This window comes from Lactuca virosa, chromosome 9 (assembly GCF_052849685.1).
Source record: "Lactuca virosa cultivar CGN04683 chromosome 9, Lactuca_virosa_CGN04683_v6, whole genome shotgun sequence".
NCBI classification, from domain to species: Eukaryota; Viridiplantae; Streptophyta; class Magnoliopsida; order Asterales; family Asteraceae; genus Lactuca; species Lactuca virosa.
Window position 1 is genome coordinate 122283063 of NC_136434.1, and position 23096 is coordinate 122306158.

Sequence of the window (23096 nt, forward strand, 5' to 3'; positions counted from 1 at the left end):
ACCTAATGAGTCTGTAGGCATTCACTCTGTGATTGAATCCTGAGATGCAATATTTTTTGAAAGTAGGTTTTCATCAATTACAAGGTCTAAATACCTGGAGAGCCAAGATGACTATGATACCGAAAGGCTGATGCTCTAACCTAAAGTGAAGACCTTGGAATTCTAAATGTTGAGTCTGAGCTTGATGATCATGTTTCTGATGAAGCGGAAAGGGTGGTACATCTTATAAGAAACCATAGAATTCTTAGTAAGGATCTTGACTCTGATCACCAAATATATTTGGTTGAAGGTTTAAAGGATGAACCTGGATCACAACACTTTTATTGTGTTAGTGTTGAGGATGATCCAAAAACCTTTAAGGGTGTCATGGAGTCTCGTGATGCTAGCTTTTGGAAGTAAGTTGTAGATGATGAAATTTCATCGATCCTTGAAAATCACACTTGGGTGTTATCCGATCTACCCTAAGGTTCAAAACTAGTAGGTTGTAGAAGGATCTTCAAAAAGAAGATGAAAGTGGATGGAACTATTCAAAAGTTCAATGCAAGGTTAGTCATTCAAGAATTCAGGAAAAAGTTTGGAATTTACTATGTTGATACATATGTTCCTGTAACATGAATTTCCAATATAAGATTATTGATTGCCATGGCCTCAATTCATAACCTTGTGATCCATCAAATAGATTTCAAGACTGCATTCTTGGTATTAGAATCTGAAGGTTGAACAAAGGCTTATCCTTGACCTTGCTCTCATCAAATTTCTCTATGAAGAATATGGGGGAGGCATATATGATTCTTGGTATTAGAATCTGAAGGTTGAACAAAGGCTTATCCTTGACCCAATCTCATTATATTGAAAAAATCTTGAAAAGATTAAATTTTGGTGATTGTTCGCATATTAGTACTCCCATGGATCCTCAGATTAAACATATGTCAAATGATGGAAAACCAATTTCACAATTGGAGTATTCGAAGGCCATAGGGTGCTTGATGTATGACATGACAAGCACAAGACCTGGCATTGTTATTGTTGTTGGGAAGTTGTGCAAATACACTAGTAATATTAGTGCTTAACATTGGAAAGCAATGTATAGAGTACTAAAATATCTCAAGGGGACTATGAATCATATCTTGAGCTATTTGGGATATCCTTCCATCTTAGAACATTATTCGGATGGAAGTTGGATTTCCTACTTGGAAGATCATTCTTCAACTAGTGGTTGGGTTTTCCTTTTAGGAGGAGGTACAGTTTCTTGGGTATCAAATAAACAATCATGCATAACAAATTCAACCATGGAATCCAAATTTATAGCTTTAGATACTATTGGCAAGGAAGTTGAGTGGTTAAGAAACTTGATGTTTGAAATACCAATGATTCTTAAGCTTATAACTCATATATCCATTAGGTTGCAACTTTAGCTAAGGCTTATAGCCAAGTCTACAATGGAAATTCTAGACACTTAGGTGTTAGACATAGCATGATTATGGATTTAATCATGACCGTAATCATTTCAGTTGAGTTTGTTAGAACTCATCAAAACTTGGCGGATCACATTACCAAAGGGTTGGCCAAAGACTTAGTGCACAAGTCTAGAATAAGGATAGGATTAAATTCCATTTAATCTGTAATGATTAGACGCCCAATTCCTCTCGAATGAGTCGTTTTGGGCTAAATTCAATTTAGTTTTCTCATTGTTGTTAGATTGGGAGACATTATGTGAAATCATCCCAAGCTGTGTGTGTTCAGTTCTACAAGTGGCTAGGTTGAAGCTTTTCTTATTAATAACTCCTTTTGAGAAAATGTATGCGTTGGTACATGATATAAAGGAGTTACCTATGTGATTGTGAAGTGTAGTTGTGCTTAAAAAGGTTGTAGGTTTGACCTTTGATAGGATCATGAGAGGATTAGGACATACAGCTTTACAATGGTGTCAAAATTTTACTTCTAGAGTGGGAAGACATGTATGCAACTTATAGTCAGGTAGTCAAAATGGGTTGAAGGGTTCAATTCTTAAGAACACTCCGATTCTCGGTCATTTGATATGTAAATTACTAAATGAGAATTCAATTGTTTCGATATTTTCATTATGTGCATGTTTCGGGTTTGTTTAAGAAGTTAAAATGTAAAATCGGGGTAACTCTAAAATGGGGAATGATTTTTGGTGATTTTGGAGTCATCATGGTTGGGTGGCTCGAATGGATTCACATGTTTCATTTTGAGATATGAAGATCATATTGTGCTAATGAGATTTAAAGTGATGGTTATAATACAAGAAAGGAGGCGTGGAGCTCACACTTACATAAACCTAGACTAGAATATGTATATAAAAAGTTTAAGGGAAATGAAAGTGATGGTTATAATACAAGAAAGGAGGTGTGGAGCTCACACTTGCATAAACCTAGACTAGAATATGTATATAAAAAATTTAAGGAAAATGAAGCATGTTTAAACTCATAAACTAAACTTGGAAAATATAATATCAATTAAGTTAAAGTGGGTTCGAATTGAAATCCTTGGTATATACTTGAAATTGATGAAATCATATATAAAATCAAGTTAGAAGTTGAAAACCAGAGGTTAGGATGACACCTAGGAGGGTGTCTTACACTCAAAGACTGGTGAACTCTGAAGGGTAGCCAACACCCACATGATAGGTTGAACCCAAAGGGGTAGGTCTTCTATAAGTTCATCTAACCACTATTATAAATATAGTTGGATGTCATGTTATTATCACCTTATTACCAAACAAACATCAAATGAACTTGATATACCCACTATTATACAATATTTTTTTAATCTAAAAAAATTAAATAATAAAATTTAAAAACTAGTTTTGCTTTAGCTAGAAATGGAGATGGTCAAAGCCAAAAATCAAAGTTTCTCGCTAGTTGTGGTCAAATGTGGTCAGAAACACGGTGGGCAACGAAGGTTGCACCACGAGACTCACCGGGTCATGCGCGTGGTGCATGTTCACCTGGCCACAACAAACCCTTCATGGTATGTATGCAAGACGGTATGAATAAATAGTTATAACTTTTTTAAATATATAAAAACATAAAACATAAAAAGATAAAAGTTGAAAGTTTCAAAAAGCTCTCAAAAACTATTTAAAATAGTTCTTGGATTACAATTTTTTTTAGTTTTTTTTTTAAATCAACTTGTACCCAAACTTTTTTGTTCAAAAAAAATTTAAAATTATAAAAGTTGTTAAAAACTATTAAAAACTTGTTGCCAAACATACTTTAATACTGGAAAAAAAATTATGCATATAATTATTGTTTACGATTTTTTTAATTAGTTTTCAGTTTTTTTTTAATATAAGTAAACATCATCTGCTATTTATTTCTATTTTATTTTATTATACTATAAACATGAAAATAAAAAATATTATGAAACCAAGTCTTAATTAATTAAATGGAAAATGAAAGATACAAGTAGAGGAAATGCATGTGCGTTGTAAGGACCTACTTAGGTTTAACAAACAAGTGCATGTTCCATTACATCTTTCGCTATTATCCAATCTCTTCCAATTTAATTATTTAAATAACATTAACGGGAATTACACTAGCCTCACCCTTTGCTATAATTGTCACTTTCCCATTCAAACACTTTTTCATAACCAAAACCTTTCCCTCCCTACACTTCAATTCCCCTATATAACTATATCTTCATTTGGTCTATTTCCTCAAAACTCCCAAGACTCTTCCAATGGCTTCTTCACAAATAACAATTGTTGCTCTACTTATTTGCTTCTTCTTCAATCTTGTTTATGGAGATTGGCAAAATGGTCATGCCACCTTTTATGGAGGAGGAGACGCTTCGGGCACAATGGGTATATATATTTACATACATATCTTTTTCATTCAAACAATCTACACTTCAATTTCACTTCTTGTTATCTAATTTAAGATGTCCATATTTTTTATAGGGGGTGCTTGTGGGTATGGGAATTTGTATAGCCAAGGATATGGTACCAATACTGCAGCATTGAGTACTGCTCTTTTTAACAATGGTTTGAGTTGTGGGTCTTGTTATGAAATGAGATGTAATGATGACCCTAGGTGGTGCTTGCCTGGTAGCATAATTGTCACTGCGACCAATTTTTGTCCACCGAACCCTGCTCAATCTAACGATAATGGTGGTTGGTGCAACCCCCCTCTCCAACACTTTGATTTGGCTGAGCCTGCTTTCTTGCAAATAGCACAGTATCGGGCTGGTATTGTGCCTGTCGCATTCCAAAGGTATCTTTTTTTCTTTCTACTTGAAAGCTTTTGTTAACTAAGATAATGTTTATATCATTAAATATTATCCAGATGAATAACCTTTCTTTTGTAACTACTTCATACTTTGATCATGTGTAGAAAGAAAAATAAGAAAGTTAAAGTTATAAAAGGGTATATAACTTAATGGGACCAAAGCATTAAAGGTTATCTAGATAGATAATTTATTTTTTAGAACATTACGTCGTATTTTTAGAAATAGAAAGACAATAAAAATTAGGGTAAATTTGTAAAAATGTATTCACTTATTGGCAAGGCCTTTTTTCCTTGCCTTTTCTATTAATGTATACTTTTAAGCATTAGATAATAAATAGTTGTACATAACTTACAAAATTAAGTTTTATCCACATTAAGTTCATGAGAAATTAAATATCTTTCTACTTTTTATGTTTACTATCTTCCTATCTATTTTAGATGGTGACAAGTGTCATTTAATTTAGTTTAAATTTGATTGAGATGTTAAATTTGTACACTTGTCATCATCTTATATAGGTAGGAAAAAAAGTATGAACAAAAGATAGAAGGAACATGTAAACATATTTTTTCAACCATGTGATTGACTCGTTTGCAATGTTTTTATATAGGGTGCCTTGCATGAAGAAGGGAGGAGTGAGATTTACAATCAATGGTCACTCATACTTCAACTTGGTATTAGTTACAAACGTGGGCGGTGCAGGAGATGTACACGCAGTCTCAATCAAAGGATCAAAGACAGGGTGGCAACCGATGTCACGGAACTGGGGGCAAAACTGGCAAAGCAACTCATATCTCAACGGGCAAAGCCTTTCTTTTCAAGTCACAACGAGCGATGGAAGAACCATCACTAGCTACAACGTCGCATCATCTGGTTGGCAATTTGGTCAGACATTTCAAGGGGGGCAATTTTAAGTTATAGAAACACAAAGGGTGTGAAAGTTAAAAATGGGAAACTCAAATATGAGAAATGAAAATTTTAAGTGCAGTGGTGGCAACTTGCAAGTTAGCACCCGCTTTCATTATACATAGTGATATTAATTGGTTTGTAGTGTTATTGCTTTTCTGCTTTGACATAAGTCAATGTTGAGATATTAAGACATTTTATTATGTCTACTTCATATTGTTTTCTTGATATTGTAAAATATAGAGTGAAATTTATAAGCGTGTTATTATACATATTTCAAACAAAGTTTCATTGTCCACTAGGTACTTTAAAGTGGAGTTATTGTCATTTGATACATCTATTATGGTTGTTTTTTTTTTTTTTTTTTTTTTTTTTTTGTTCTTTGGAAATTATCTATAGATGTTTAGTTAACTAGTATATGTTAATTTATTTTCGCTGGTCTAATTATTTAATAACCAAAGTATTATTTGATGATGATCATTGTTGGAAAGGAATTCACTAATTAAAATTGAAACATCTATGCATATTCATTTCTTTCTTTTTTTATTGTAAAACTCAAAAAGTGTTCATGGATAAATATTCTATAGTTGTCGTTAAGTTCAATGCTAGATTCTGTTGAATTTTGTCTATTCAGGGGATCTTGCGGTTGGGTAACCTTAATTGTTTTGCTTCATGTGGTCTTTGTTTCTTGGAGGAAGGTAGTCCACGTTTTCATGGTTATGTTTTTTGTTTTTTGTTTTTTGTTTTTTTTTGTTTTTTTTTTTTATTTCATTTATACAGACTGTAATTATAACTAAACATAACACATTGTAACCCTTGTATTTGTCTTAACTTGGATTCGACAAAATTATTAAAGTTTATCTTAGAGTGGGCTAATGGGGTCTCTCTCCGGCAAATTATTTGTCTTAATTTCATTAAAACCGACTAGACGTTACATTACTTTGTTCAACAAGTTTTATTTTTATTTATTTATCATAAAAGTGAGAACATTTATTCCATAAACACAATAACATAACAAGAATCAAGAACTACAAAATATCAACAATCCCACATTACCCAAAATGAAAAGATACAAATATTCATACTTCAAAATGAGACAACTTCGGAGTTAAAATAAACATCTCACAACTATGAGCATCCACTGGCACACCAAATGATGCAACCGCATCCGCTACTACATCTTCATGCTGCAAATCAAATACAAATATACAGTCAACAGTCAGAACAGAACAGAACAGGTTGTACTGCGTTTGAACTGACACTGTCCTGTGTGGTGTCCTATTGACTGATGTCGGTAGGACAAAATATTGTAAATATTTTTCTGACGAGAAAAATCCCAAAAAGGTGAAACAAGATATTGATATTGTGGACTGTGTAAAAAGACGTAAATGCCCTTACCTTCCATAAGTCTCGTATGGAAACAATGATGGAGGAATCAAGTCCAAGTGTATCCCATGAGACTTGAATCGTTTCAGCTTCTGAACATCGGTTCCAAAGAACAACAACAAAACGGGTCCCAGATAAAGGTCCAGCCCAAACTTGAAGACAATCATCTGTTCCTGAAACTTTGACTTTTCTTCCCTGAATTCCAAGTGGATCTGCAATTCAAAAAAAAAATATAAAAAAAAATATTTTTTTTTCAAGAAAAGGAAGATGAAAATTGCAACCTTTTAATACAAACAAAAAAAAATTACCTTGATTTACAGCAATGACCTCCTTATTGCTTAAAATTTCAAATGTTTCTGCAGTCATGTTTCTAACATCACAACCTACAAGAAGTGGAGCCTGCATTTTTTTTTTTTTTTGCATGAGCTTTTTCCATTAAATTAAATCAAAAAGATAATAAGAGTAAAAAAAAAAACACCTTCATCAAAGCCCATATGCTAAAATGTGATCTGTATTCCAAGTAACTCATGCCTCCATTACCAACTTCTAACATATCAGGATCTATAAAAAATGCAAAATAATTTATTACAGTTTGACCATGTTTGACCAGTTGAGAGAACATGATTTTTTCTTACTTTATTACTTACCATTCCATCCACCAGGTCCTGCATAAGCTGCCCATTTGTCATTTAAATCAGCAATAGTAGTCATACTGGAAGACAAAAATTAAAGATAAATGTTTATTTAATTACTATCAAGGGCTATCTATAAACTCAACCATAGTTAAGTTAAGTTAAGCATGTAACATTTATCACAAAAAACTTCAACCTTTCCCATGTATCAGTGATGTCATCTGTTGTTCTCCAACTGTTTCCAACATTTCCTGCCCATAGAGCAGGATCATCTTCACCCCTGAAAGAGTTTAAGTGGTTCTTGAAATATGTTGAGAAGATTCAAGATTTGAAAATTTACAGAAATGAGTTTTTAGTTGTTACCATTCACAAAGGGAATAAAAGATTGTCCTTCCAGTTGAGTTCAGAGCATCCCTCATTGGTGGATATCTATCAATTGGTTTGATGCCAAGATTGAAGCAGTTGTCATACTTCAAGTAGTCAACACCCTAAATAAGATGGAGGGAAGCATGAATTTTGACTGATGAACATGAAAGAATTAGGGTTTTTGGGTCTTACCCAGGAAGCCCAAGTTGCTGCATCATCATTCTCATGGAAAAGTGAAGCAGGTCGTACTTGACAGGTGAAAACACTAGAACATTTAATAGAATCATTTCATCGAACAGTTGGTGGGATAATTGTAAGAATAGATGGAATTTATTGTACCCTGCTGAAGAATAGATACCAAGCTTGAGGCCCTTCCCATGTACATAATCAGCAAGAGCTTTAATCCCAGATGGAAATGTTTTTGAGTCAGGAACTAATTGACCCTGTAGAACCAGCAATTACGATGTTAATTACGATGTTATTTAGGTTAAATTTGCTATTATCAAATCGTAGTTCTGAGGTAGGATGAAGAATTTTCTATTGAAGGTTTAAGGATGGTTTTCTCTACTGAAACCATGGAAGATGCCTTCATTGATGCAAATTAAATCTACGAGAAAGAGAGAAGAGTGGAAAGGAATTTCGACTTACCTTTGCGTCCCGTGTAAGTGCTTCCCAACAATCATCTGTGTTTAGGGATAAGATATCAGACTCAACCACCATTAATAACATAAGTAAGAACACTTGAAGGAGTACCAATGTTGACATAATTATAGCCCAAATCAGCCAAGCCAGACGAGATAAGTGCATCAGCTGCCAAATAGATTAAGAAATTGAATCAATTACGTCAAATGAAATCAATTCTAATTCCCAAAAAATCAAAATCACAAGTCCCCTCACAAAATGGAAAACAAAATCAACCTGTTTCCTTAATTAGAGTCTCGTTTATGTTGCAAGCAAAGAAATTCCAGCTATTCCATCTGCTCAAAGTCACTCATTCATGAAACGAGATCAGCTCCAAGAATCAAAATCGAATTTAAAGTATAAAAACACTGTCAATCACTACAAATATCGAATAAATTACCCCATCTGAGGAGTCTGAGCCAACCCATTACTGAGCTGAAGCAATCCGTACTTTGAATTATCAAAAAGATTGACAACACCATCTGGTTTCTCAATGATCGGCAATGGCACCACTCGAGCTGATGATACCATCGATAGAAACACAATTGCTAATACAACAACTGTCTTGTAGTCCATAGCCAGTTGCGATGATTTGCAAATCGCAATCTTACAATATTTAAGTTCCTTAATCTGAGGCTATGGATTATGTTGGAGTGGACTTTCTAGTGGATTTGTGTAGTCATTTCCAGATGAACTCGTGAGAATATTCGTTCAAAATGAGGAAACGTAGAAGAAGTGAAGAACCTCTTAATACGTGTGTTGTACTATATGCTTCTAAGGTTGAACATTTGGATAAACCTTAATTAAAAAATTGAAACCATCTAATCTTCTATTGCGATAATGACTTTTTAGGCAGAAAAACAACCCACGTGTCAGTTATTTTACTTATTTTTAAGCGACAATTTATTTCAATAAACATCATCTACATGCTAAAAACCAGTTATGTGTTTATTTTTTATTTAAGGGAAAATGACTTATAAGGGTAGGAATGTTTCAAAAACGTTTGAAAAACACCTTAAAGTTTTCTTTATTTAAAAGAGACCATCCAACTAAAAGCTTTGTATAAAAAACACCAACCAAGTATTCATAAAAATTTTGTGACCGACATCTGCAGGTAAGGTGAAAAATGTTACCTGCAAAAAGTTAATGAATGGAAAATAAAAGATGACATGGCATTAGGAACGTCTTACGTGGATTAAGAGATACAAATCAATCATCTCCGACTTGATCGGATGGAGTGAAGAACAGAAGCGCACAAAGCTGTCTAGGGTTCGGTCAACCCTCATTTAGTGAAATCAGATTTTACAGTCGGTCGATTTATGCTGCATTTAAGACCAAATTTCCAATGTTTGCGGGTTCTGCTGTTATTAAGACCAAATTGCCCCTATTGTTACTTCCCAGTATTACTCAAGATTGTCCATGTATTGATTTGAGAGGTCTAATGCAATAAATGAAATTAGAATTATATTGCTTGTATATTACTTTTCACATTGTCAAAATGTTTGAAATTAGAGGTCTGTGGTTTTTGAGAGGCCTGTATACATTCTGAATGGCTTAATATAAAGTTTTGAATGAAAAAAATTTAAGTAACAACGTTTCAGAGTACAATTATGCCATTTTTTCAATTGAATTTGTGTCCCTTTAATGAATGGTTTAGTATAAAAAGTTTTGAGTTCAGAGTACAACTATTGGTGCTGCCAAGATCATGGCTGCTGCTGTTGCTAAACAACTTCTTGATTTATGTACAAGAAGAAACATCACAGTAAAAAGCTATAATTGAAATATTGTGCAATGTAAATTGAGAATTCGAGAGTACAATGCTATAATTGAATATATTGTTCAAAGTACAATAAGTTAATATAAAATGACATTTATGCCCTTTTGTCTTATTTTGTCCCATTTGTGTTTAGTATAGCATCTTTCTTCCATTTATTGTTATAACAACAATGTAATTTGAGAACTTAAGAGTACACTGCTATAATGGCTTAATATAAAAATGAAAAACAGATAAAGGGCATTACAGTAGGTAAATGACAATTATGCCACTGATGACTATTTTACCCCTGCAATTTGTCATGAATCTGACCAAATTGCCATGCTATTTCCAGCATTCCACCTTTTTTTTGTTCATATTTCAGTTTCTGAATAAAATGGGACAGTGTATGCAGTTTTTTTATGTTCAAATTGAAAGTAAAGTTTTTTCGGTTAAAATTAACAGATATTAACAGTAAAAAAACACATATTTTTTTATCATTAAAAGTTTCTGAATAAAATGGGACAGTGTCTGCCTACTTTTGATGGACAATTTTTTTTTTACTGTTAACAGGTTGTGACTAAAATACCCCTATGTACAGTTTTTTGTTCATATTTCAATTGCCACCTAGAATTCAAATTCATCATCCCAAATTCAAATTCACAAAAAACCAATCAGAAAATTTCAAAATGATTTGCCAACTCATCCGTTCACCTGAATCATCAGGTTACCACAAGGTGAGATTTGAACAAAAGGTGTACTTTGTTTGTGTTTTTTTGTACAAAGCCTTTAGTTGGATGATATTTTTTAAACAGACAAAACTTGGATGGTATTTTTAAAATGTTTTTTAAACTGTTTACCCTTATTAGTCATTTTCCCTTTATTTAACGAACTAACATATTAATCCACAAATTGCGAGAAATAATAAAAGTACAAGAAAAAAAATTAAATTTGGCCAGAAATAATAAAAATACGAGATTTTTTTTAATGGCTAATCTCAGTAATTTTTAAGATTTAAGAAAAAATTAAACATTTAATCCAAATAGCTTTCATTTTCCTAGAGACATATGAAAATACCATTATATCCTTGCGAAAACACAAAATTATGTTGGTTTTTGCCATTTTAGTTGGGATTTTTGTATTTTTGCAGAGGTCTCTACAAAAATATGGGGTTCAAAGTTTTTCCATGTAAAAATCTAAATTATTATATTTTAACTTTATTTCTAAAATAAAATTCTCACACACCATTCTCAAACACATATATAAGAAGCTCAATAAAAAAAATGTGAGTTCAAAGTTCATATTTAAAGGTATTGATTTTAAGTTCATTTATAATGTTTTAGTTTATTTTAGTATTGATTTGTAGTTGTAACATTTTTGCATGAGCACCTACAAAAATATTATTTCTTAATGAGAAATAACATCTGTGCAATGTTCATGTGAAAATACGACAATTTCTCAATAAGATATGACATTTTCGAGGGTGTTTCTACGGAAATGTGACATTTTCCTAAGAAATTGTCATATTTTACTAAGAGGTTGAACAATTGTTGAAACATCATATTTTATTGAGAAATTATCATAGTTTACTGAGAGATATCATTTTAACAATAATACCAAAATCCCTATGAAAATGTCATGTTTTACTTAGAAATCACATTTTGTCAAGACCCCCTATAGAAATTTCGGGTATTTATCGAAAAATCGTTTAATTTAAATGGACTAACACAACTTGTTTAATAGTAACAGGTTTTATGGCATTTGAGTTGTTAGCAAAATAAGAAAAATGATGACATTTGAGTTGTTAGCAAAATAAGAAAAATGAAATAGCGAATGTTTGAGTGGTGATGGGTTGGAAACATGAGGTGGTATAAAACCTTAAGTATAAAGTCAAGTTACTTTACATGCATACTAAGGACTTATATATTAAAACTTTAATGGAATGAATATTTGATATGTAAATAATATGCTCGTAAACGGCAAAATATGTATAATGAAGAAATTATTGACAAAAGTAAGAAAATGAGAGAAATAAGGAAATTCACAAAAAAAAATGATCAGCATCCTACTTTGAGGCTATGGAAACTAGACGAAAATGGGCCTTGAGCATGCTTCATCGCCTTGACTTGATTCGGGTAAGTCAAAGTAAGGACTTTGCTTTTTTTCAAATCCAAGGAAGGAAGTCGAAAAAAGATCTGCTTCAGGATCGACCGAAGAGGAAGAAGATACCTTTTCCCCTTACGGAATGAAAAATATCATCTTTCTAAAAATGAAATAAGACGTGTTCACTCTGGAAGAGCCCGTGGTCCTAGTCTTAAAGAGAAGGAAGCCGACAATAGCAAGATAACAAAGAGCAAAGAAAGCTAAGTGCGCAGAGAGAGCATCATATAGTGTAAAAGAGTCCAAATACAATAAAGGCAAAGCGCGAAGCTTGTAGTCCGTTCCTTTCCCAACTATTTTATGAGTTTGATTCAACATTTTCATCTAATGCATAATAATTAACTATGTAGCTAAACTCATTATCCTCCATGGATTACTTATCTAGGTGTCTTAACCTATTAAGACATAAGCTTAAATTTCATTTCACCTATTGAAATCATAACTAAATTTAAGAAATCATAACTAAATTTACAAGTCATTTATCCATGATTTAATCATCTAATCAACTTTTTATGTCAAAATCAATTATACTCCAGATATAACTCGTCTATACCTCTCAATTGATTAAGATATAAGCTCAATTTTACTTTTTAAACAATTTCACCAAAGTAGTTTTTATCACCCTTTTTCTAAATTTCCTATGGTTTCAACATATACTTAAAATGGCTAAACCTACAACATCACCATCCTCATGTTTTTCATACCACATGAAGATATGGAGTTTAGGGTTCATAAAACTCTCTTCTAATCCAACTATAACATCAAAACTATTAAAAGAGAGTATGAAGCTCACTCATAATTTAAGCATAGAAGATTAACCCCATGATGTTCTCCATGATTGAGGTTTCTATCTTAGAGTGAAAGCCTTCACACCCCATTTCTCTGCTCACATTCAGCTCTTGGACGCGTCACATCCTCTTTTTAGTTACATGGGTTCGCTCTCTTTCACCTAACGTACAACATGTCTATGCGCTGCGTCCTTCTCTACCTTTTTAAATATAGCACTCTACTATGTCATGCGTCGTGTTCCTCTTCACCCACGTGTCGCGTTCTCAAAGTACGTTACCTTCCCATACTTAGAGTATTTTCATCAACTTATCATCACCATTCTCTTTAGCAATGTGTTGCGTAGCATCTCACTTGTCTCATCTACGAGTTACATCTCTCGTTATAATAACGGTCATAAAAGTAGGCGTCACAAAAGTCTCCATTCCTTAAAAAGATTTCATCCTTGGAATCTCGCTAGAATAATGAGGTAACTCAACCTCATACTCTCAGATTATTATCTCATTTTAAATCTATAAGAGACTTTTCTCTAGTCTCATATTCACACATAAGTATTCTTTCTCGTATCAAGCGATACTCACAAGTATCATAAAACTTATATTCTCTCACCCTTCTCTAAGTAACTAATCGGTCCGTTATCACCATTAGGATAGTAAGCCATGTAAGTGACTTATCACGTCAACTACAATACCGATATAGGATGATTGAAACTCTAACTACTCACTCTGATGCAGTAAGCATAATGTTTATATGTATCTTGAACATATTCATCAACCACCAAACTTTGGCTATCAAAAACCATTATGTAATTTAAAGAAATATTGATTGCTAAAGCTATTATTGAGACCTCAAAGAATAATCTCAAAGGTAATATCACTACATCGACTCTTAAGCTCTACTACCGGGCTGACATATAAAAGATAATACGAAATGGTTTGCCCAATATATAATATAACTATGATGCTAACATATAAAAAAAATGAAAACCATAGGGACTAAAACCAAAACACTTGCCAAATTGAAGGTCGGAATAGTTAGAAATTTCTTTTGAACCGGGAGTGGAAAATTTTGACAACCACAACAACATTTCTGTAATTTAATATATTTTTTTATTATTTAAATAATATCTAAGTAAAACATATACTACGTCTATCATTATTAGAAAAGAAATTTTTTTAGCTTATTTTATCATAAAATTATTTTATCATAAAAAGGATGATTACTTTTATTATTGGAACGCACACCAAAATCGAGTCAAAAGTTGCGGTTGCCATGGACCAAAGTGAACAAGCAAATGCCAAAAGAGGATCATTCATTCCCTTGCTTGCCTACCGGCAATAAGGTATCTGCTTGTTAATAAGGCTTGAGGGAGTGGTGCCACCGAAACCGTATTCTCTTTACCGTCACATGTACGCCACGTTATTTTTTACCACACAAGTGTGGTTTTTTGCCACACAAAGGAAGTGGTGCCACACTTTTATTTTCTTTTTTATTTAACTATTTTAATTTAATAAAACTTCTTTTTTAATAAAAAAAACATAATTTTTCATTACATGAAAATTAAAAAAAACATTACATTGCATTACGAAAAAAATAATAAAAAAACATGACATTAAAATAATCCTAGAAACTTAAAAAAACACAAATAAAATAACTAAATTAGTGAATTTTTTTTAATAAATTAGAGAGAGAAGGGTTTGTTTTGTTTGAAAAATAAAATAAAATGTATGTGTATTTATAGGGAAAAAAAAAATTCAACGGTCGAATATTTGACCCTTTCCTCCCCAACCAATCAGATTGCACGACTTTGAAGGGCCGCACCACGGCCTAAACCGCAGGAGACAACGGTCAGGTGGCGGTGTGCGCGGCTGAGGTGGCAAAACCGCGGCCACTCCCACCGGTCTAAAACATCAAGCGAGTAGTTGCATTTTAGGAAATGCAATTAGAATCAATCCAAATTTAGATAAATGTTACATAATAATTATCATGACATTTTTTAATTGTTTCTGGTCCATAAGTCTTCTTCATTTATATTGTTAATAAACATTTTATGTATCTTATCCTTAATAAGATGTTCTCATCAAACCATAAATAAAATAACAAGTTTACATTCTATAAACACAAAAGATTCTTTTGAATTGAAATTATCGTGGATTTAGTGATTAATTAAGAGAAAATCAAAGAACATAAGATATATTTTGAGATTTTTTACTGTTTAATCATTGTATTTTATGTATGTTGGTCAATAAAAGCCATCTATTTTCATAAGAAATGTTCCATGTATGTTGGTCAATAAAAGCCAAAGAACTAAAGTTTTATTTGTAATTGAGTTTTGAGCTTAAACATATGTTCTATTCATAGGGATCTAGAAGTTGGTAAAGGATAGCCGAGACATGTTTCCAAAAACAAGGACTGAAACTGTCGATTTAAAAAAGTAAAGGGGGGCTATATGAGTTTGTAACGCTAATGCGGTAGTTAGACTGTAAATGTCCTATTAAAATAATGGATGTTGATTGCTAACTAACCTTTAGACTTTGGACTCATCACCATGGCAGCTGAGGAGAGAGAAACAGTGTCAGAGAGAGAGAAACAGAAGCGAGTCAAAGAGAGATCTGAAGAACAACAATGGTGAGAGCACCTTGCGTTGACAAAAATGGTATCAAGAAAGGAGCTTGGAGCGAAGAAGAAGATAACCAATTACGAGCTTACGTTCAACGTTATGGCCATTGGAATTGGCGTGAACTTCCCAAATATGCAGGTACCATCGGTTTTTCATCCATTCCTGGTCTTCATATCAGTTTGAATTTCACCGAATTGCACTTCTTTTGAATTGCGTCTTTGTTCTCAATTGCGAATTGTATATTTCGAGGAAAATGGGGAGAATTTTCGTTTCTGGTTTCAATCTGATATTATCGTTTCTGTTCCTCATTTTATCTTTTGTCAATAGCGAAATTCACAAGCTTTTAATCGCTAGTTCGAGATAATCATTAAATTTCTGTTTGATTTCTTTAAAAAAAAACTAGGGTTAGCTAGATGTGGCAAGAGTTGTAGATTGCGTTGGATGAATTATCTTCGACCAACTGTGAAACGTGGAAATTTTAGTAAAGAAGAAGAAGATCTCATCGACAAGTATCATAGAGAAATGGGAAACAAGTATGTGATCCAATCTCATTTTCATCTTTCTGAATTGGGGGCATCTCTTCAATTTTTACATCTTTATCTTCCAAATTTAGTTTGCTATGAGATAAATCATAAATGTCTAACATAATCCACCATTTATGTATTGTTTTGGCTATGCTTATATAAAATTTTGTGATATTTTTGCAGGTGGTCAGCCATAGCTGCAAAATTACCAGGAAGAAGTGATAACGAGATCAAAAACCATTGGCACACACACCTGAAAAAACGCACTTCTAAACACAATCAAGATTTCTCCAAAAAAGAAGAAGAAAGTTCTTCAATTGAGCAGATTATGCAATTTACAGGTCAACCTCCAAGTTTTATTTCCAATGAGTCAATAGCATCTCACAGATTATCAAACGAGTCATTGGTATCAGAAAGAGTTTCTGATGATTCATCATCACATTCTTCACGTATAGAGAATCGATTACTGATAGATTTAAATCAAGAATATGTTTTAGAGGAGGAATGAAGATAAGGGTATCAAGTGGAAAGCTGATATGACAAAAGTAACTGTTTCAAAAGAGGTAAAGTCTTTAATCCCGAATGAAAGGATTGAAAACTTTTTAACTGTTGTTTTTTGTAAATTGAACAACAATTTCCTCAACTTCCATATCAATTTGTTATTTCTTTCTTTCTTTATAAAATCTGTCTTAATTTATTAGTTATGAGTTATGACCTACCAATAACTTTAATCATGATTTTGAGTTTTGGGGTGTTACAACTTACAAAAACATGAATGAGTGGGATTTGTAACTTATAAGCTTACACCTACTACAATAGGCATAGGAAATGACCAAAATGCCCCTAGTGAAACACAATGAATGCACAAAACTGAACCTATTTGAAGAGGGAAAAAGGGTTTAATTGTGCCCCACCCATCTTCCAAATCTTGAGTGAGGCCTTAACATTGATGCCAGTTGCATTGTTGAACAAGAATACTTTGGCTGATTCATAGATTGCCTTTGTAGGATACACTCTTGATGTTATCACTGTTCTTCCTCCTTGTGCAAAGCTTTCTACTATTGAATGATCCACCTGCATTGAGGGCAAATTTGTAAAACAGTCATTTTATTACAAACCAAGACAAAAAAAAAAAACAAAAAAGAACGTTTCAAGAACCTCAAATAGAATTTTTTGGGACTAAAGTTGCAAGAGAAAACTTTTTGGAGCTAAAATTGAAAAAAAAAATCAATTCGGGGACCAAAAATGTAATTTATGGCTATCTTTTATAAACCCTAGTTTTAGAGAAGTCACGTACCAATAACCTCATGTTGTAGTTTTCACCATGAAGGACAGGAACACTACTTCCATACACCATTTTGCCCACATCTAAAAGCTTTGATGATCTACATCAAAATTAAATTCCATAAATTGTTTAGGAAACTAAATAAGGGCAAAAATGGAAGAAGCAAAAGAAGATAATAGCAACCTTGATTCATCAGCACAAAAATAAGTTCTCGAGGTGCCATCAATGTTTTTTGCAATGTAGAAATACACTGGAGTTTGCTCGGTTAGTGATGCATCGGCTAGGACCACGAGCCCAAACGGTCCCAAAACTCCCCTTGCGGATGAACCATTGCTTGTGGTGCAGTTGAACAAAACATCGGCTTCTAGGGTTGCACCCAACATCATACTGTCTACCTCGAATGAAGCACTTATATCCAACTATAATATTTGTCAAATAAATTACCAGTTCATATCACCGTTAACTACATAAAAAAAAGTTATTCTTCCACTAACCCTGAGCTGGCCACTTGGCCTACACTGTAAACTAGTTACACAATGGCCCAATACTGGCTGGTGTTTTCAAGGAGGCCAATCCACATGGGATATAGATAAAATAAAAATAGTTGGTATAAATACCTGTGTGGCGGAACCTATATCAAGTGGTATGAGTGATCCAGGCTGCAACTCGACGTCTTTAAATTCGTTGTGCTTTTTAGACCTCAAAGTTTCGACTTCCTCAACCGGCCATTGAATTAGATTGGTTTGAGTCTTAGTGTCCAATACCACGGATCTTGGAACGTTCTGTAAATAAATTTTAAAAAGAAATAATCGCATCTCTTTTAAAATACAAAATTATACTTTATAATTATATATTTACTTTAATGGATAATTAATATATTTACTTTAATGGATTTTAGTAGCATCTAATTATCATATCATCCATCTAAAGTGATAAAAGTGTCACGTTGTCTAGATGTTGAAATGTACCTTTATCGTATTTATTTAATTGTTTGGAGAGTGTATATATTATTAAATTGTTTATATACCAAAATATTTGCCCATCCTTTAATGAGGTCATCTTTTTGAGGATCCGTTTCACCAACATATCCCCATAGAACCCGTCTCTTCTTACTCGGGTCATAAAACGTCTTCGAAGCATAAAACTTCCCATAATCATATCTCAATCCGATACCCACATCCATCTCCGGATCATCCGGGTACCATTTATCCTTCACCGGGTCATACGACCCGATCGCATACCAATCATGTCTATCTTCATCTCCACTTTGCTTCAACACATACTTAACACCACCCGAACCCGACCCATAATCCGACATATCCAACCCATTCGTATCGGTAGTGGATACCGGGTAAAGATCCACACACTCCCACATACCCGTACCCGCAACCGAATGCAAAACATCATCCAACAACTCAAAGTGTGTGAAATTGGTGGTGTGGTAGACGAGAGCACACCCGATCGTATCATTATGTTTCGATCCCATCACCATTCGGTACTTGCCGTCGGGTCCTATCCAGAGAGTGGAAGGGTGCCGGAAATCTTTGAGGCCGACGCCGGGAGGGGGGAAGAGGATGGGGTTGTCGGCGTATTTGATCCAGTCGAGGAGGAGAGGGTCGGAGGAGTTGAGAGGGTATGCGAGACATTGAAGCTGGGAGAGATCGAAGGCGTTGCCGCTGTAGAGCATGATGATTTGGCCGTCGGGGAGGATGGTGGCGGAGCCGGTCATGACGCCTTGGATGTCGTACCAGTGATCGGGAACCATGGCGAGAGGGAGGTGGAACCAGTTGATTAGGTCTTTGGAGACGGCGTGGCCCCATGTGATGTTGCCCCAAATGGCGGAATCCGGGTTGTACTGGTAGAATAAATGGTACCAACCCATGTGGTATAATGGACCTGAAAATTCAAAACCCAATGAATCCAAATATTACCCCAAATTATATAAAAAATTGACATTTTTAACTTTAAGAATCATATTCTTTTACACAAAAATAAAATTTTGCAATTCTTCTAGGTTATATTCGCTCAAAAGATAATAGATTAGATAACATTTTTTAGTTTATACATGTATATTTTTTTTTCGGTGTAGTCAAGAAATACCTTATATATTTGGTCTTGAAGATTATAACCAATTTTAAAGTTGAGTTTATTTAAAAAAAATAATATTTTAGGTCTAAAATGGAAAAAACTATAAAATATATGGTCTTTTATGAAGAAAAAAAACCTAATTTACCTGTTGGTGACCTACTAAGGTCTAAAACAACAAGTAATAGGTAAAAATTGGGTCTTTTTCGGAAAATAAAAAAGTTCTAGGTCTAAAAAGAAAAAAAGTCAAAATATAAGGTCTTTTATGGAAATAACCCTTTTATTTTTTAATAATATATTAACATTCTTGTTTTTTTATATTAAAGACAAATGTAAGAAAATTATTATTATTTATTATAGGTATATTAATTTTATGCCTATGAAAATCCTTTTTTCATTGGATAGTCTATGGTTTACATCAATAGTATGTCTATAGTTGGTTGTGTTAGTTTGATGTTTTGATGTTGAGGTTTTGAAATAATGAGAAGATTTTAATAGTCGAATATTTTAATATAGGATTTTTGTGTTTAATATGGGTTTTGTATGTATTGAGATTATATGAGGGTTTTCAAGCAAAATGTGAGAATACATATGCCAAAAGTATAATAATCACGTTATTTAAGTTAATTATTATATAGTGTCATGTGACACTTCGATACAATATTTATTCTAATAATGTGATAATTGTGTAACTATTTATGCATGAAGTACATATATTAATTAAAAAAATATTAATATTCGAAACATGAATAAATAATTTTTTTAATACGAATCCACGAAATCATATTTGAAATATTAAACCTCTGATCGCTTTTCCCAAGTCAATACGCAGGTCAATGAAAAAGTCAAAAAAAAGTCTCAACGAAAACTACTTTACCAAACTTTTTTATTAATAAACTAAAATTTTAATAAAACCTAAAATTATCTAATATTTCAAGTCCTAAACCAATGCAACAATTACTTTTTTTTTATATATACAATTTTTCTAATAGTTGTAATCTTTATTTAAATCTATAAAGTTGAAATATGAGCTACTTAATAGTTGTTTTAATAGTTATTTGATAGTTGTTTGATTAAATCTGTTACAAACTTTAAATTTAATCGGATAAGAGGCATATAAAAAAGTAATGACCGAGTTAGAATTTGACCAAGAAAGACTTAATAAAATATTTTATTAGAGCCAAGTAAAAAGCATTTTTAACAACCTCTTATTCTTTTATTAACCGTGGTACATGATACCTATAACATCTATTTTAATTGCACACAACTTTTTTTATTTTTGTATATTTCTCACAAGCATTTCAAATAATTAACGATTAACAACTTTTTTTACTAATGCACATGTCAAATGAAATGATAATAATTCATTAAATGAATACGTACCATCAGGGTCTGAAGTGAAGATCAGCAAAATCCATCAAAAATACGCCAAAACCCAACATAAACAAATACAAAACATACATTAGAAAATCATCATTTCCAAATTCCAAAACAAATTAAATAAAAACTTATAATGTTATTTAACTCTTTATATCAACAACGTAACCATTAAAGGATACATCCCGCTGATGAAATTCTTATCGGGTTGAAAATGGTAAGCAGATCGTTGCCATTCTATGCTATCATCACCACCAACCATCTTCTCCGGCCACCCCACCCCTCTTGACGACGGTTTCACCTCAATTCCCGGCGATGATGACGTGGTTGTGGCGGTAGTGGACTGCCGGCCACCTTGTGGTCTTTGTAATTGGTTGTACATTACAGCAACCATAGATGAAAGGACTAGCATGGAGACAAAGAAACCGGCGAGGACCTTGACGATGGAAGATCCATCTGCCGGAGATCTGGTGGAATCTGGCCGGCGTTCTAGGTTGTCCCGACCAATGAGAGGGGTCGTGGAAGAATCCATGGTGGAGTGATGAGTGATGACACGTCTTGACACACTGTGTAAACCTCAAGAATGTCTGTAAGGTTTTATAGGATCTTGACAACTTAGCTTAGGGTTTGGTGGTATTAGTGGGCCCAAAGACATATATAAATTCGAAAAAGAATTCATTCTTTTTTAAAAAAAAATTATTTTGTAAAGTATTATGTTTTAGCAAGAACAACCTTTATTTGCATCGAAAGCCAATCATGTTAGCTTGTTTATGAAAGCTTAAAGAAAGCAATTATAGTTAAATTAAACTACATAAATGGTCCCTGTGATTCTAACATCTTCTAATCTGATCTTGAACTAAACTAGTAATATTTTCAATGAGAATTAAACTTTCAACTTTTTGAAAGATAAACTCATTTTCCAACTACTGACATGTTATAAGTCTTTGATTTTTTTCTCTCTATCTCAACTTTATGGCTATGATTTGTTATAACGATGTTCCGTGTTTGTTAAATTTTATCATTAAACGCATATAAAATGACCATATTACACCTATTTTATTATTTCATTATTACAAGAAAAATACATCAATGGTATGGGGTATTTTGTTGTTCGTTTTTCTCCCTTGTGATTGTGAAGATGGTGACTTTGTAAGATGGTGGCTTCTACAAATTAAAGCTACAATCTTGAAATTAAGGAAAAGATGTAGTTCGTTCCATTGCTCAAATATGTAAAAAGGATGACATAATCATTTAACAGAGTTAGAGGAATGGGGCATTTCTGTAATCTATTCTTATAGTTATATCCTCAATCTAAAAAGATGTTTTAATGAGTTTAAAACATTAGGTATTTGAAAATTTGTTCTCATTTGAAATGCTTATAATATATATGTTATTTATGTTTCTACATTTATAATTGACATTTGAACCTAGCAGGAAACCCGCGCAATGCAGCGGACGAAAAATTGTTTACTTTAAGTGAACATTTCGTTTTTGACAATTAGGGTTTAAAATTAAAAATATATTTATGTTTAAAATTAAAAATATATTTTCTTAAGGAAATACCCGAACGGGTATCGGGTGTCGAACGGGTAAAATTTTCGGGTAGAACTGGTCGGGTAGAACGAGTATTTCCTTAAGAAAATAATACCCGATACCCGACCTATATTATAATTCGGATTTTCGGGTTTGAGGTCGGGTCGGGTAATTATCGGGTATACCCGAAAATTTCTTAAATGACATTTATTGATAAATTTCATATAATTAACAAGTGCATATATAATAACAATACAAATCATTATAATATGTTATGTACTTTTTTTAATTATATTCCGTGCGATAGTGAGAAACTGAGAATTGTGATGACGGTTCAGGACTTCAGCTTCAGCGTTGTATTCCCTTTGCAAGTTTGCGTCGACTGTCGAGTCGTCGTTCATAAGAAGGAAACGAAGGGTTTTGTTTTATTTGAAGTGTGCGTACGTGACTGCATTGTATATTTGGTATTATTTAAAAAACGAATTCGGGTATACCCGAAAATAAATATTCATACCTAAAACCCGACCTATATTATTATCGGGTTAACCTATTACCCGAATGTTCATACCCGTTATCCGTTCTATCCGACCCATTCTACCCGAATTCGGAACGGGTCGGGTGGGTAGAACGGGTTTCGGGTATTTTCGACAGGCTTAATAGGTGGAGCTTCAAATACTATAAGAGTTGCGCACAAAACAATTGTGAATACTAATTTAATTGTATATAATATACATACAAAAGAGTTGTTAAT

General features: G+C 33.1%; 4 protein-coding genes across 4 annotated transcripts; 2 read left to right on the forward strand and 2 right to left on the reverse strand.

Annotated features, from left to right (window-relative positions):
• The first annotated feature begins 3617 nt into the window (after nt 1–3617).
• On the forward strand, nt 3618–5442 carry LOC145136449 (expansin-A8-like). Its single transcript, XM_079070583.1, has 3 exons — nt 3618–3829; nt 3926–4238; nt 4862–5442. The coding sequence occupies exons 1-3, from the start codon at nt 3706–3708 to the stop codon at nt 5163–5165; spliced, it is 741 nt and encodes a 246-aa protein (XP_078926709.1). The 5' UTR covers nt 3618–3705; the 3' UTR covers nt 5166–5442.
• A 744-nt stretch (nt 5443–6186) lies between these two features.
• On the reverse strand, nt 6187–8974 carry LOC145136450 (Melibiase family protein). The gene is made up of 13 exons (XM_079070584.1): nt 8623–8974; nt 8460–8518; nt 8295–8351; nt 8190–8224; nt 7881–7984; nt 7734–7806; nt 7539–7663; nt 7372–7455; nt 7191–7255; nt 7022–7104; nt 6852–6942; nt 6556–6755; nt 6187–6344 (listed from the first exon to the last, which is right to left on the reverse strand). Exons 1-13 carry the CDS (start codon nt 8796–8798, stop codon nt 6237–6239), a joined length of 1260 nt encoding a protein of 419 aa, XP_078926710.1. The 5' UTR covers nt 8799–8974; the 3' UTR covers nt 6187–6236.
• Nucleotides 8975–15459: 6485 nt separating this feature from the next.
• On the forward strand, nt 15460–16769 carry LOC145136451 (transcription factor MYB4-like). The gene is made up of 3 exons (XM_079070585.1): nt 15460–15679; nt 15945–16074; nt 16249–16769. The coding sequence occupies exons 1-3, from the start codon at nt 15547–15549 to the stop codon at nt 16571–16573; spliced, it is 588 nt and encodes a 195-aa protein (XP_078926711.1). The 5' UTR covers nt 15460–15546; the 3' UTR covers nt 16574–16769.
• A 12-nt stretch (nt 16770–16781) lies between these two features.
• Nucleotides 16782–21388, reverse strand: LOC145136452 (beta-fructofuranosidase, soluble isoenzyme I-like). The gene is made up of 7 exons (XM_079070587.1): nt 20997–21388; nt 20819–20825; nt 18378–19246; nt 17968–18132; nt 17534–17769; nt 17363–17450; nt 16782–17139 (listed from the first exon to the last, which is right to left on the reverse strand). The coding sequence occupies exons 1-7, from the start codon at nt 21342–21344 to the stop codon at nt 16942–16944; spliced, it is 1911 nt and encodes a 636-aa protein (XP_078926713.1). The 5' UTR covers nt 21345–21388; the 3' UTR covers nt 16782–16941.
• Between the last annotated feature and the right edge of the window lie 1708 nt (nt 21389–23096).

Excerpts from the sequence above, each read along its gene's own strand:
- LOC145136452 (XM_079070587.1), bottom strand. The coding sequence starts at position 21,344 with ATGGATTCTTCCACGACCCCTCTCATTGGTCGGGACAACCTAGAACGC. Across the intron at positions 17,770-17,967 it reads ATATAGGTTCCGCCACACAG|TTGGATATAAGTGCTTCATT; the intron begins GTATTTATACCA and ends CAAATATTATAG. Across the intron at positions 17,140-17,362 it reads ACTACAACATGAGGTTATTG|GTGGATCATTCAATAGTAGA; the intron begins GTACGTGACTTC and ends CCCTCAATGCAG.
- LOC145136451 (XM_079070585.1), top strand. The coding sequence starts at position 15,547 with ATGGTGAGAGCACCTTGCGTTGACAAAAATGGTATCAAGAAAGGAGCT. Across the intron at positions 15,680-15,944 it reads TGAACTTCCCAAATATGCAG|GGTTAGCTAGATGTGGCAAG; the intron begins GTACCATCGGTT and ends AAAAAAAACTAG. Across the intron at positions 16,075-16,248 it reads CATAGAGAAATGGGAAACAA|GTGGTCAGCCATAGCTGCAA; the intron begins GTATGTGATCCA and ends ATATTTTTGCAG.
- LOC145136450 (XM_079070584.1), bottom strand. The coding sequence starts at position 8,798 with ATGGACTACAAGACAGTTGTTGTATTAGCAATTGTGTTTCTATCGATG. Across the intron at positions 7,105-7,190 it reads AGGACCTGGTGGATGGAATG|ATCCTGATATGTTAGAAGTT; the intron begins GTAAGTAATAAA and ends CATTTTTTATAG. Across the intron at positions 6,756-6,851 it reads GGTCATTGCTGTAAATCAAG|ATCCACTTGGAATTCAGGGA; the intron begins GTAATTTTTTTT and ends TTTGAATTGCAG.
- LOC145136449 (XM_079070583.1), top strand. The coding sequence starts at position 3,706 with ATGGCTTCTTCACAAATAACAATTGTTGCTCTACTTATTTGCTTCTTC. Across the intron at positions 3,830-3,925 it reads AGACGCTTCGGGCACAATGG|GGGGTGCTTGTGGGTATGGG; the intron begins GTATATATATTT and ends TATTTTTTATAG. Across the intron at positions 4,239-4,861 it reads GTGCCTGTCGCATTCCAAAG|GGTGCCTTGCATGAAGAAGG; the intron begins GTATCTTTTTTT and ends GTTTTTATATAG.